At 33.1% G+C, this 13,991-nt stretch overlaps 1 protein-coding gene across 1 annotated transcript; it reads right to left on the reverse strand.

Moving 5' to 3' along the window:
* Window positions 1–4,576: 4,576 nt before the first annotated feature.
* Window positions 4,577–7,829, reverse strand: LOC11410649 (probable NAD(P)H dehydrogenase (quinone) FQR1-like 2). Its single transcript, XM_003611895.4, has 2 exons — window positions 7,130–7,829; window positions 4,577–5,066 (listed from the first exon to the last, which is right to left on the reverse strand). Exons 1-2 carry the CDS (start codon window positions 7,657–7,659, stop codon window positions 4,838–4,840), a joined length of 759 nt encoding a protein of 252 aa, XP_003611943.1. The 5' UTR covers window positions 7,660–7,829; the 3' UTR covers window positions 4,577–4,837.
* Window positions 7,830–13,991: the final 6,162 nt, after the last annotated feature.

The raw sequence follows: 13,991 nt of genomic DNA on the forward strand, positions 1-13,991 counted from the left end.
TGCTATGATATGCACTTATTGACACATAATGCATGTGGTACCGAATCTCCAAAAAGGTCGTCACCCAAATCCAGATCTCAAAAGATCTCTGTCAGGCCGAAGCCCTATAACGAATAAAACATCGTATCCAGATCTCAAAAGATCTCTGCCAGGCCGAAGCCCTAAAACTAGATCCTAAAAGATCTCTGCTAGGCCGGAGCCCAATAATGAATAAAACATCATTTCATCTCGACTATGATGCATGGACATGTATAAGGACTCGATAATGCGACAACAATTCACAATCTCAACTCAATATATAGGACGACACCCAATTATATTGATTATCTCCACAACATTGCATTATCAAGAAAACATGCCCATACACAAATAAATCATAGTATTCACCATCACCCATCAACATGATTATCAATAATCAACAATGTCATTCAACATCAACTATATCATATAGTTTCACCATTCCAAACAATTCTCATATTCCAAGTAATAGGGAAAAACAACATCTCATGATAAATATCATATTCAACATATAACCATTAAACATCAACTATCACATATAGTTTCACTATTCAAGCATTCCTTACATTCTAAGTAAGATAGCATACATATCTCATGATAAACATCATACTTCAAACATATACATGCATATTCAATTATTCACTCTAATTACCTCATTAACCCATTACCAAGTTTGGAAAGTTTCACGGTTTATAAAGAAAACATTTATGATAAGTTTTCACAAAAATCCACATGACTCATGTGTATTAATTTGATCATATCTCAAGTTCTAAAAATCATTTGGACGTCAAACCAAAGCCATTAGAAAGCTAATAAAATTATCTACAACTTTCATGTTTACACCAAAGTCCAATTCAAAACAGAAATAGGTGAAAAAGATGCAAGAACGCGAAACAGGGGGTGCTGTCACTGTGAAGCTCGCCTCGCGAGTGAATCACTCGCCAGGGCGAGTTGACACAGTGTCCACTCGCCCCCAACTCGCCATGGCGAGTTAGGATAGTAAGCAAAAGTATTTTCACCCCAAAATCCCAATTTTTGACTTCCCAATACCTAAATTCGATCCCAAAGTGTGTTTAAATGTTTATAGACATGAAAAGACACTCAATTCCATATACAAACTTGAATCAAACATCATTTTAAACAAAATCATCATTGACCCATTTTCTCAAAACAACAACAACATCTCATTTCTCATCATCAATCCATAATTAAGTATATCCAAGTCATGATTCACTCACAACAGCATCAGTTAACAATAACAACATCAATGGAATATGAATTACATCTCATTTCAATCAAAACATATCAAATTTCATCAATGAAGTATAATTTCATAACTTAACATTTATACATACTTTGAAACATGTAATTTCACCCACAAACATACCATAACCATCGATTCATGCACAAGAAAATAACATCACAGCAAGAGCACGAATTTAGCAATAATTGTTCATCAACCCATTTTCATACAACATGAGAAAATGCAAAAATTGTACATGATTATGATAATAACTAACCCCCTTACCTTAGAAGAAGATTAACCCAAACTCTTGCTTCAATTCAGCTCCTAAGTCACCCACTTGATTCCTAAAGCTCTTCTTTCCAAAACCCTTTTGCTCTTCTCTTCACCTCTTTCTCTCTCTACCTCTCTCTCTAGAAATATTTTTGTGAAATGAATGAATTGATTCTTCTAACACAACCCTAGTGTTATCTCCACTAATGGGCTTAACTTAGTTTCTAGTGGGCTTAACCTATTTCTATTCAAACCAAAAATATTACTACACTCCAAACGATATTTTAATTAATAACGGTAAAATATAATCAACGGTCACTAACGGTAAAAACTAATCACTACACTAGTAACTTAGTAAAATAAGAGTTCTCATTAATTATTAAAATAATTCTCACCAAAATTACCATGTTACCCTTACCCGCCAAATGACTAAAATACCCTTATAATACGGTAATCCACGTAAATGCATCCGATGACAATTAAATACACACAAGCACAAATAACCACACACAAACACATAATAAAAGTAATTAAAATAAATCTAGCTAAAAATCAGGCTGTTACACCATCCACTGTCCTTAAAAAAAAACTACCATCTATTGAGTTTTTCTTTTTAGATAATCCAATAAAAAATAATAATTGTTTCAATATTTAATATAAAAAATATTAATAAAAATATATATATCTGTTCTTTTTATTGCATTAATAGGTGGAGTATAAGTTACGGATAATAAATAAAATTTTGTCTTGATTAATATTATTTTGATTAAAAGTATAGGTAAAAATATTGATGTGAAAAAATGGATGGCGTGATCATCTCAACAAATTTTGGCATACATGTTATTATCTGAAATAATTTCTTTACATCTTATGAAGAAATAAGTGATTTGGATTTCTTTCAATAGTACAATGATAAAAGTTAGATATAGAGACCGAACATATTTCCATAATTGAGAAAACTAGATGAAACAAATGTTCTTTAAAAGAAGGCTTAATATATCCTCTTATCCCTTAATTTATTTTATTTTCTTAGTTTAATCCCTTAATTATTAAGTGTGTCAATATGGTTCCATAAGTCTACTGCCATTTACTGTTTTATTCCTTTCCGTCAATTTTTAACATCAAATGTCTAAGGTGAATCATATTTAAAGGTGGTCCACCATAGACCTTATTAAATTTTTAAATTTCAACCTTTTGATTTTTTCTTTAAAAGAGGTTTGTTGGATGATGTAGGGTCTACTGTATTTTATTGTAAACTACCATCACCTAATATTTTTCTCACCTTTCTTTATCATCTTCTCCCATCTTCTTCTTCATCTTCATCAACATAATCATTCCTAAAAAAAAATTACTACCAGAACCATAATCTCAAAAAAAATCCTAAATAAATCAATAAACTTTTATTTTTTATTTCTTCAAACTTCCAAAACACAAACTTAAACCATGTATAAAGAAAAGAAAAGAAAAACCACTTAAGCCAAAACCCCTATCTCTCGCCTTCCTTCTCTTTTTGCTTCGTTTCTTCCTTTGAAGTCTGAATCTGAATCTGAGGTGTTATTGTGAATGAATCTGAGTATGAACAGGATCTATTAGGGGGTCAAACAGAGAAAAAACATTAAAATGGTGATTATTTTTGCTGGGTTGTTGTTTTTCCTGGGTTAGTATGATGATTATGTTGAAGGATATGAAGGAGAGATGCATTTTCCTTTGGGGTATTGGCGTATTGCTTATGGAATTGTTAACGGGAAGGAAACCTTCCGATAGGTATGCTTCATTTAAATAACTGAGGTGTAGTTTCATTTGAATGATGATATTGCTTTCTTTCAATTTATTATAGTGCCATGCCAAGGAAAGAGTAAAATCTGGCGAAATGGGTTTCCCTTTTCATGGTTATCAACTAGTGATGGAAGAAGAAGAAGATAACGTAGAGAGAGTGATAGGAATTTTTTTTGAGTTTTGCTTTCTAATTTCTCCTATCTTACAAGAATACAACTTTGGGTTATTATTGTTATTGATGAATATGGAAGATAAGAAAGTGATTGATGAAGATTATGATTTTGAGGTTGTTGTTGTTGAAATTGAGATCTAGGTGATTATGGTTATGAAAAGGTTGATGTTGTTGCTAATTGTGATGAAGAAATTTTTTGAGTTTTATATGTACAATGTTGAAGATGATTAAGATCAGGAGGAAGAACAGGAAAGGAGAAGAAGAGAAGGAAAAAAAAAATAGATATGTGTGGATCACTGTAATATACTATGGACCTTCAATCTAACGGTTATAATCATATTAAAAATATTATCCATCAAAAAACTAATTGTGAGAATCAAAGTAGATAACGAGTTAAGGATCAAACTGAAAAAATAAAATAAGTTAAGGGATCGGGAGATGTATTAAGCCTGAAAAAAAAAAAATGAAACAAATGTTTTTGAGGAACAATCCTTAAAAAAAATTGTTTTTGCGGAACCAAAATAAAAAGGAGACCATATTTTTTAGCATAAAAAACATATTGAAGCTATAAATTTATGATTGTCTATGGAAGCACAATATGAACTTATAGATTGTTGTATGATTCCTAAAAAAAAGAGTTGTATGATATTTTTGCATTTTTGAAGTATGATTTTTTTTTTTTTTTTTTTTTTTTTTTTTTCAGTTTGTAAAATATCGAGCTTCAAATTTGGACCATCCGATCTTGATCGGAAGCCGAGATACATGCATATACAACCCGTGACTACACACAATTTGAATCCAGATTGAAGCTGATTCTCACATATCAAGTAATCTATTTGAATTTTGCATGTATGTTGTCATCACCATCAATATGGGAGTATGATTCAGTTCATACAATCCTGGCTTCACAAACAGTGGGAGGTGAGACTTACTCATGCAAACGGCAATGCAAATTTCTGTAAGTGCTTCAAGATACTGCACTGGGTACAGTCACCTCCTCAAGGATGTTATGGGTTTAACTACCACCAGGAGAGTTCATCTGTAGTTTGGTTTGAGCCTTTGGCCCTCGTCTTTACCGAAAGAAAAAAAAAACGTGGATATGAAGATACACAAATTCACATTACTATTTGATGTATATTTAGGAACATGTACAACATCCAGAACATCGCAGACCTATAGAACATGAGGATATCCCTATCCCCATCAAAATTGCCACTGACAGCATGCAACAGAACTGTCTTTCCTCGTCACAATACAATGGAAAAAAAAAGCCAGAATCAATTTGACAGCAAAGAAAAGAAAAAACATATCACACAGATGACAAACAATAATAGAATGATATCAAGAAAAGAGCATCAGGACTTGGCAAGCCGCTTGACTATGCCAGCCATATACTTGCCCTGATGTTCAGCTAGTGCCAGCTCTGTTTCACTGGCCTCTCTTGAGCCATCACCTGCAAACACTCCCGCACCATATGGAGAACCACCTCTAATGGAATCCACAATGAACATTCCGGGTCCAAATGTATACCCAATAGGTACAAACAGCATTCCTTGATGTGCCAGCTGAGTGATCGCTGTCCAACTGCAATGAAAAGCACAAAAATAAGTATTTGATAATGTTTTTGAGCGCTATTACTGAAGAGAGCATTCTAATTTCCATGGTGGAGTGAAATAATATCTTTGTTAGAATTAGCAGAGAACATACGATACTCATTATATTTCAAGGAATTTACTTCTCTAAATTGATGATTCACTTTAGATAAAAATAGCAAGAAATTATAAAAAAAACTGCAGTGGTTATATTCCATGCTGATTTCACAGGGAATTTCAATGTAGCTCCATCTGATTATATATTTTATCCATAAGGAACATTGAATTTTTTTATGTAGAAATTGCAATGTTAAAGAAATAAATAGAAAGAGGATTACGATGATTTTTTAATCTTTCATACAAGAAATGAATAATAGTTGAACATGTACATGTATAATAGTCCACGTCAAAATTAAGGGTTACAACTTTTACTTTTCCCTCTAAAGTAAATCCTTCATCCTAGAAGAGTAAAAAATGTGGACTCCAAGCAGCAGACATGCACTTCAATAGTTCAATCAAACACATTCCTCAAATACAACTTCATTTGCATGTCTACAAGAGCTTCCAATTAACATGTCAATGTAATCCATCAAAAGAGTAAAGTGAAATCTTTTTGCACTTATTTTCCGGAAAACTTTAATAAAAAAAATTGTTGGCCAACTGTGGTCATCACTTAATAAGCTTTGCATACTACCAGGAGCTTTATATAACCATTTTTGATATTATCCACACATGATAACTGAAAATTCACTAGATTGATAATCTAGGTGTGAATATGAACCATCAATAATATGCAACTCACATAAACTCAAGAATACATTGGAACTTTCGTTTGCTCACTAATCATCAGTTAAAAGAAAGTTCCCCATTAACTAAGACCATAATAGAGTTGTTAAATAGCGGTAGTGGCGCTATACCTTAGTGGAGCGGAATTTGGACAAACCGCTATTGTTCCACAATACGCTATTTAGTACAAGATGTTGTCAAATAGCGGCTATTGTAGCGCTATAACACTACTGTGTAGCGGAATTTTAACAATCTCCTATTTCCCCCCAATCCTCGATTGACAACACTTGACCAGAAACATCACATATCATATATAACTTACGGAGCTAATTGTTTGGTTCCACGTTTTGGCAGGAATCCTGTGTCCTGATGTGGAAATCACCACGGGTTTAAGAAGCAGGAAATCCAAGCTTCTATTCACCAAATGGTGATACTGCGGGAACAAACCAAGGCTAAGCAATTTTCTATGTTGCAAGTAAAGATGTTTCTTACACACCACTCATCTTGAAAACAAACATCCCATGGGATCATACTAGGAGTAGGCAATACAAAAATAAATAAGAATCCTAATTCCCTCTTTTACCAACTGAAAAACAAAAATGATATGCAGTGTAAAAATTGAAAACAAGCCTTGCTAAATCCATCTTATAAGAACACAAGAAACAGTGCTAAACACATACCTCTGAATATAAATGCTAGGACTACAGACCATACATTACATACATGTTTAACAAAATCACTTGAAAAGCCTATGTTCATTACAAATGTCCAGCCAATTCCACAAGACATTTTCATATTTCAAGATCTACACTATGAATTATGATGTATACAATTCATACAATGTCTTGGACATCAAAACCAATCTTTCATCTAATGCAAAAGTAAGCTAGCTATTCAAGCAAACACAATTTCAAAACGATCACCTTCACACTATTCAAAACAAAATCAAGTTCTATATAACCCATATAGCACCAAGACTTCACATCCAGTTACATTCAATATTACATGTTTTAATACTATTACCGGTGTCAACATGTCCGGTGTCTGTGTTAGTGCTTCATCGTGATAATGCTTCATAGTATATAGCAACAACTAGCTCGAAGGTAAGGCATCAAAATGACAAAATCTTTATACCTGCTACTAGTGTTAAATTAATCACGTGCACATACTACTAATGTTAATTAAATTAAATTAATCACATTCAAAGCAATTTAACTAACACTAACAAACCAAATTCCAGTATCAAATTCATAAGGAAGAGACACTTACGCAGTAGTTTCTTGACCACCCCCTTGAGTCCCAGTACTAACGAACAACCCAGCGGGTTTTCCGGCAAGCTTCTGCCCCTGCCACAAACTCCCAGTAGAATCAAAAAACGCCTTCATCTGCGCCGCCATAGACCCATACCTAGTCGGAAACCCAAACAAAACACCATCCGCCTCTATCAGCATCTCCGGCGATATCACCGGAATCGTTTCATCTTTCACCGGCGCTTTCATCATGTTCAAAACCTCATTCGACAATGTCTCAGGTACTCTGTATAAAACCCCTACCACACCTTCGATAGCGTCCACGCCTTGCTTTATCCTCTTTGCTAAGGATTCTACGTGGCCGTACATTGAGTAGTAGACGATGAAGATTTTGAGATTTGCGACGGTTGGCTGTAATGGTAACTGTGTTTCTTGGATTGAATCGGAGTCGTTGGATTCAGTTGCGGTGGTTCGAGGCGGAGATTGTTCTGTTTCTGTTACCGGTGGGATTTTTTTCTTGCTCGGAACACAACCTCCTCCTTTTCCCATTATGAGAGAGAATTGGGAATGTGAAATGTGAAACCGTGAAGAGTTTTTGGAATGTGATTTTTTTTTCTTCTTGTTTAGAATTTGAGAAGTGAGAGTTGGGTTTTTGGGATGAAGGAATGATGGGTGACGTCACAATGTGGGGTTTTGAAATGATGAAAAGACCCGTCTCCAACCTAACCTAAAACAAACTCTAACAAAATAATTAAGAGTAACGCACAATTTTGTGTTTAATTCACATAATTTCTCAATAAAAAAATAACAATTTTCATTTTTTTTTTTGAAATATCAATTTTCATTTAAAACTAGTTTGCGGTCCAACATGTCATACTCCATTCTTGCCCCACTTTTTTAATAAGTTAAATATGATGGGCCAATTTAATAGAATTGAGTTCAAAACCTCGGCTCAAACTATCTAAAATAGTGAGTTAAACGGGACTTGATCTGTTTTGCCACCCTACTTACAATATGGGTTGAGGGGAGTTATAAGTGGTTATTCTTAATTTATATTGAAAATAATTATAGCTATATGAAATAAATCCTATAATAATTTCAAAGATGAATTGTTAATTTCACGGTCTTTTATTTAAAAAAACCCAAGGTGAATTTTTAGCCATTTCCATATTGAGCCATCTTGTAACATTACATATTAGCTTGATGCAATTTGTAGCTTCATTACATATTGAAATCATTGAATACCTTTGCCTTTTGAGCAATAATGTCAACATTAACATCAAGAAAGTTGATTGATTTAGCTTTCTTCTCGGTTCTCACCATCATAAAACTAAGAATTTTGGCTCATTTAATAGAAACGCCCAAGTTATATTTCATGTAATGGTGGAGTACCATTTTGTGTTTTATTTCATGTACAAGGAACTGTGGAATCAAAAATATCATTTTAGATTCACTATAGTCTAGTAAGTAGTAATTCACGTATGCTGAATGAATAGTGTCACTCAAATTAATTAATACCTTAAAATGCATTGGACTGAAGGTTGAGACCTTGTTTTGGCAAGAGAATGTAGTCCATAGTCAGTCCATAATACACTGCGATTTGAAACGTGAGTTCAAGCTACTTTTTATTATATAAAAGTTAGTTAAAGTTTTTGTAACTTTTATGCTATTGGGGCCAAAATAGTGGTTGTTGAAGCTGCACCTGTTTTAAGACCTTTAATTTCATCCTCTTTATCAATTATCACAATGTAATTGATATTCAACACAGATTATTTTGAGTTATCTTGGTTTTATATCTTGCACGAATCCTTGACTGATTTGAATTCGACTATAAGTTTGTAAACCACAGCCCATTAAACAGTTTCACATGTGAGCATCGCGATTAAGTCAGTCTCTTTGATTTCTCTAACTCATTTGGAACAATTTGTATTCAGGACATTTCTCATGTGGAAAATTCTGATATTACTCAATAGACTAGTATCCAGTCCCTCATATTCTGCCACTGTTTTGCGCGGTCTAACAGACACTAGCTAGGGATATGTTTAATTGGACAGTTGACGTCGCAGTCAGATTATCTCAGAAAGGAAATGAAAATAAGCAGCAGGACAGCATGACGAAGCAAATAAGACGAACTGAAATTGTCAACCTTGCTTGTATATTCAAGAAAAGGGTATGCGCATAAATTAGAAGATTACTTGCTATGAAATTATGAATCTCCTTCCAATTCCCATGTTCATATTTTTGGACATATATGCATGCATGTATCATTCTACTTTGGTAGGAACTGGTTCCTAAATAGTGAGATGTAGATAGGTAGCAAAAGCACGGTAGTCTTGTTGGAGGAGTAGAGATCTTCTTCATTTCTTTAAAGTTCCTAGGTGTTTAGTTATGTTTTGTAAAAATGTGTTTTTTTACTAATGAAGAATTTTGTTTCTTTTGAAAAGTAAAAAAAGTTTCTACTATTTTTGGAGAACTACGTTCACTATGCTTCAAATTTTGACTGGTTTCAAAACTTGTTCTTGGTTTCATTTAATAACTATTTTGTAGAAACCTTAACATTACAGAATTGCTCTTAATAACACGTTTTGTAGATAACTACCAGATGTTCATTTAAAAAAAAAAAAAAAAACTATTTTGTACATCCAATAGATAACTAATGTTCATTTTAAAAATTTCCATTATCTACCTCCGGTAGATAACTACCGGATGTTCATTTTTAAAATTCCATTTTTGTACCTCCGATAGATAACTACAAGATTATTGCCCATTTAACCTTTTGTTTTACATAACACTGAGATCATCCAAACTTTCTCTCTCATTTTCTCGCATCTCTCCACTAACTCACTTCCTCCACCATTTCACTATGATTACCTAACCGAACAACCAATATCAACCCACTTATCCCACGGAAACGTCGAACCCTCACTGTCCAATTATCTACTCCACCATAAAACCTGCTAATTGATCACAATTGCGTGACGTTTGGCGCTATTTGTTCTATTTATTGTGATGAAAATGCAAAAACATCGTTCAAAAATCGCAAGGTTTAGAAGCATATTCGAGTTCAGTACAAAATAAGAAATAACTGCTTAAGAACTGTAAGTTGGTTTATATAATGAGTATTCCTGTAGTTATCTGCCGGATGTACAAAATAAAAAATCTTAAAATGAACATCGGGTAGTTATCTACTTGAGATATAAAATGGGGATTTTCAAATAAACATTTGGTAGTTATCTAGCAGATGTACAAAATTTAAATTTTTAAAATAAACATCCGGTAGTAATCTACAAAACGTGTTATTAACAACAATTTCGTACTTTTAAGGGACCTAAAGAGATTTCTTTTTTTTTTTTTTTTTTTTTGGGGGGGGGGGGGGGGGGGGGCTAAAAGAAATCTTCTAGTTTTTTTTCTTCTGTTTTTACACGTTGGGCCAAGGTCATGATTTCAATTTGCTATATACACCACATCTATAACCTTAGCTTTGCTATATACACAACCCTCTATAAAAAATTAGGGCCACCTGCCAACCTGGGCCCCTAAGTCGCCGCACCCCTAACCTATGCTTAAAGTCGGCCCTAGAGATTATTGTAGCTTTTTATTACACATTCAGAAACCACAAAACATAATTGTACAAGTCTCTCATGGCTAAGGCATGTTAATGGATCAGAAGTGGTAAAAGTCCCCAAATCCCCTTAGGTGGGGAATTGGCCTGTCACTGCCTTTCTTGTGTAAAGGTTTATCAGATGGGGCATTCAATATAGTTTCATATACATATTTTACATTAAATGCAAGTTATACTGGTACTAGAATGAACATATTTAGGCACCGCATCATCGATATTGAGCCTTATCCTTCATAGCCGAATTCACCTACATATCTCCCTTTGTGTTTCCTTAAATTTAAACCGTCGACTGCATGCATATTATAACATAGAAGATAAAGCCTTACATAATTTACTTTTAAGCAAACTTGTTTCGTAGATAATTTGTTTTTATCATTTCGTCACACAAAGTAAGGTAAGTGAATTAATTAAGAAATGCGCCAATTGATAATCCTTATTTACCTTAATATTTAGACATAATTACACTTTTGATCTCCCTGTTTTAAACAAAATAAAGTTTTGGTTCTCTATTTAAAAAACTGGTTTTTTGTCCTTCTATTTTCCTTTATTTTTTTCTTTTTAATTTTGGTCCCTTATCTCATTTTTGTGGCAATTTATATGACATGGCTTATTCATTTATGATGTGACAACGCTTATTAAACCACACCGAATAACTATTCAGCAAAAATATATATAATAAATGTTGAAACGTCATAAATGTCAATTTTTGAAAAGATGACATTTAAGCCTAATATTTAAAATCATACAAGAGTGCAGTGCAATTCATAACTAAGAAATTCCATCCATTTTTAAATACATGTCGTAATTGAGCACGTCACACATGCCAATACACAAATTTGACATTAATAAATACATGTTCGATTCGATTCATTTTCAACCTACTAGCTAACCCAAATTATTTTTTCTAAGTGAAGCGAAAAGTGAAAACTATAATAAGAGATAAGATTCTTTCATCCATATCCAATTACTAATTACAAATATTTCCCAATCAATTAATTGGTTGTCCTACATATTATCAAAGAGTATTGATATTTGTACAACTATTTTTCAACAACTTTTATGATAATCCTCTTTTTATTTCTTCTTATTGATCAAAAACAATAGAGAGAAAGAGAAAAAAAAAACATAATGCAAGTATAATAGAAAAAATTGTTAAAAAATCATCATAATATAGTTGTAAAAATATTATTTCCCATCATCAAAGGTGTTAAACTTTTGTTGACCCACGTATCATCAAAAGGTGCTAAGAATAACAAAGCAATGCATTCCACAAAGTTTAAAGTAAAAATTAAAAATTAAAAAGTAGAGGGAAAGAGTAGGATCAAAGAAATCTTGATGGTTGTTGTAGGATCAAAGGACACCTGAGGGATGAATCTAGCTAGCTAGGCAATGATCTTCTTTGGTCCCAAGATTCCATTTCCATATCTACTTGATCAATGGACACATGTCACATATTTTATGCCTATCACATGTCTCATTTTTGTATAACACATTAAATTTTCTTTGATTAACTCAATTAGTACCCAATGTTATTATGAAATGTATTGGTTTTCAGCTCAACATATAAGAAAAGAAAAAGAAACTAGAGAAAAGATAGCAACAAAATCAGTGGCATCCATGTGCATAGGCCAGTGACAGTTTACGGAATGAAAGACAAGCCAGCTTGGAATCCCTTAAAGAGAGTGAAAAAAAATGGAACTGAAGGACGAAGGAAGGACACATACCCACTATTCCACCTGCCACGTTTCGGACATTAGCTCCTTGTTTAATAGGAACAATTAATTAATTATCATTAAGGTATTAAAAAACAAAATTAAATCAAGTAGATAGAATCTTTGATTATTAATTATATACAACACTCTCGAAGATTTTGATTTAGCTGTACGTGGAGATTTGTTGCTTTTTTTTTATGAAAGGGACTAGCTTTGGCTTTGTCTTCCAATGAAAATCTTGACTCTTTCTTGATGTCATTTCCTCTTCTTTCGCGACTAGGTAATATGCTAGGTTATGTGGTAATTGATTACTTAATGAATTTTGTAAAATATATTTAGGTCAAAAGTGAATTATATGTAAAATAATTTATGCTTAAAAGCATTCATAAAAAAGTAGTTTTTATAAACTAAGGTTGCAATCAAAATTATTTTTGAATGCGTAAATGTATTTACCATCTTTTGGTAAACCGAAATATAAGCATAATTAATTTATGGTCAAACCATATTAAGTAACCACACTAATTAAGTTTGGATTGAAAATATGCTAGGATTCGCAAGACTGCTCGACCAACTTTTAAAATGTCCAATTTGAGTCTAATCTAATACCATACGTACATTTTTTTAGCATGGTATAACATTTTTAAGAGCCTAACGAGAATTAACCTTTTAAAAAGTCTTACCCTTATCTATACTAAAAGAGCTTATTTAAACTTGACGTAGACTAGAGCATAAGCTTACATGAATCATTCTGACCTATTTTCATCTTAACCAAGTAAGAATGTGCCTAATATGTGATGTTTTTATGGTAGAAAAGCCATTAGTTTAGGTGAGGGTTTAGGGTTTTTGGGTTCTTTAACCCTTATCTGAACAACTGTCCTGAAACGACACCTGTGAGTAGATTGATACGTTAGCCTTATATATGGTATTAACGATCCATATTGGCTTATCTAGTCACGATTCAATGGGATTATGATAAATCCATGTTATGGTATGGTATGTAGTGTGCTAAAGACTTAGGCGACCAAATTAATCGATGAAGTTGTCATTGGGTTTAGTTGATTGATGGGGTAATGAATTCTCTCTATTAAAATTCTCTCAATTGTTATATCTCAACCACAAACTAAATTTCATCTTTTCATTTTAATTTCATACTGTATCTCTTTTTATTTGGCAAGGAACTAATGACATTGCCTTGGTGCATGCGCTTTGGATTGATTGGTTTGTATTTCGTGGGGTGTGTGAGCCACTCTACTCCCTCATCCTTGAAGTTAGAGCTAAGCTAGATATATATGTCCCAAATTGCGGCGCAGTTTAGGGGTTATTGAAAACTAGGCCTATAGGTTAACCATTTATAGTAAAATACTAGTACTAGTATAAAGAATGAAAGAAATAGTAGAGGCTTTACTCGTTCATAACCATGCATCTTACAAAGAAAATGGTATAGCTAGCTACTGAGATTAAATTAAGTACATAGGAGTAATATTTTATTCATGCATGGCTAGTGTTAGTGTGAAAGGGATTGGTGTGGAAGGAGGGAAACAAGGAAG

The sequence above is a fragment of the Medicago truncatula genome, chromosome 5 (assembly GCF_003473485.1).
Source record: "Medicago truncatula cultivar Jemalong A17 chromosome 5, MtrunA17r5.0-ANR, whole genome shotgun sequence".
Taxonomy (NCBI): Eukaryota; Viridiplantae; Streptophyta; class Magnoliopsida; order Fabales; family Fabaceae; genus Medicago; species Medicago truncatula.

What these genes read in the sequence shown, in the direction of transcription:
- LOC11410649 (XM_003611895.4), bottom strand. Translation starts at nt 7,659, where the DNA reads ATGGGAAAAGGAGGAGGTTGTGTTCCGAGCAAGAAAAAAATCCCACCG. An exon ending in GGTGGTCAAGAAACTACTGC is followed by an intron (nt 5,067 to 7,129) that starts GTAAGTGTCTCT and finishes TTTTCATTGCAG; the next exon opens with TTGGACAGCGATCACTCAGC.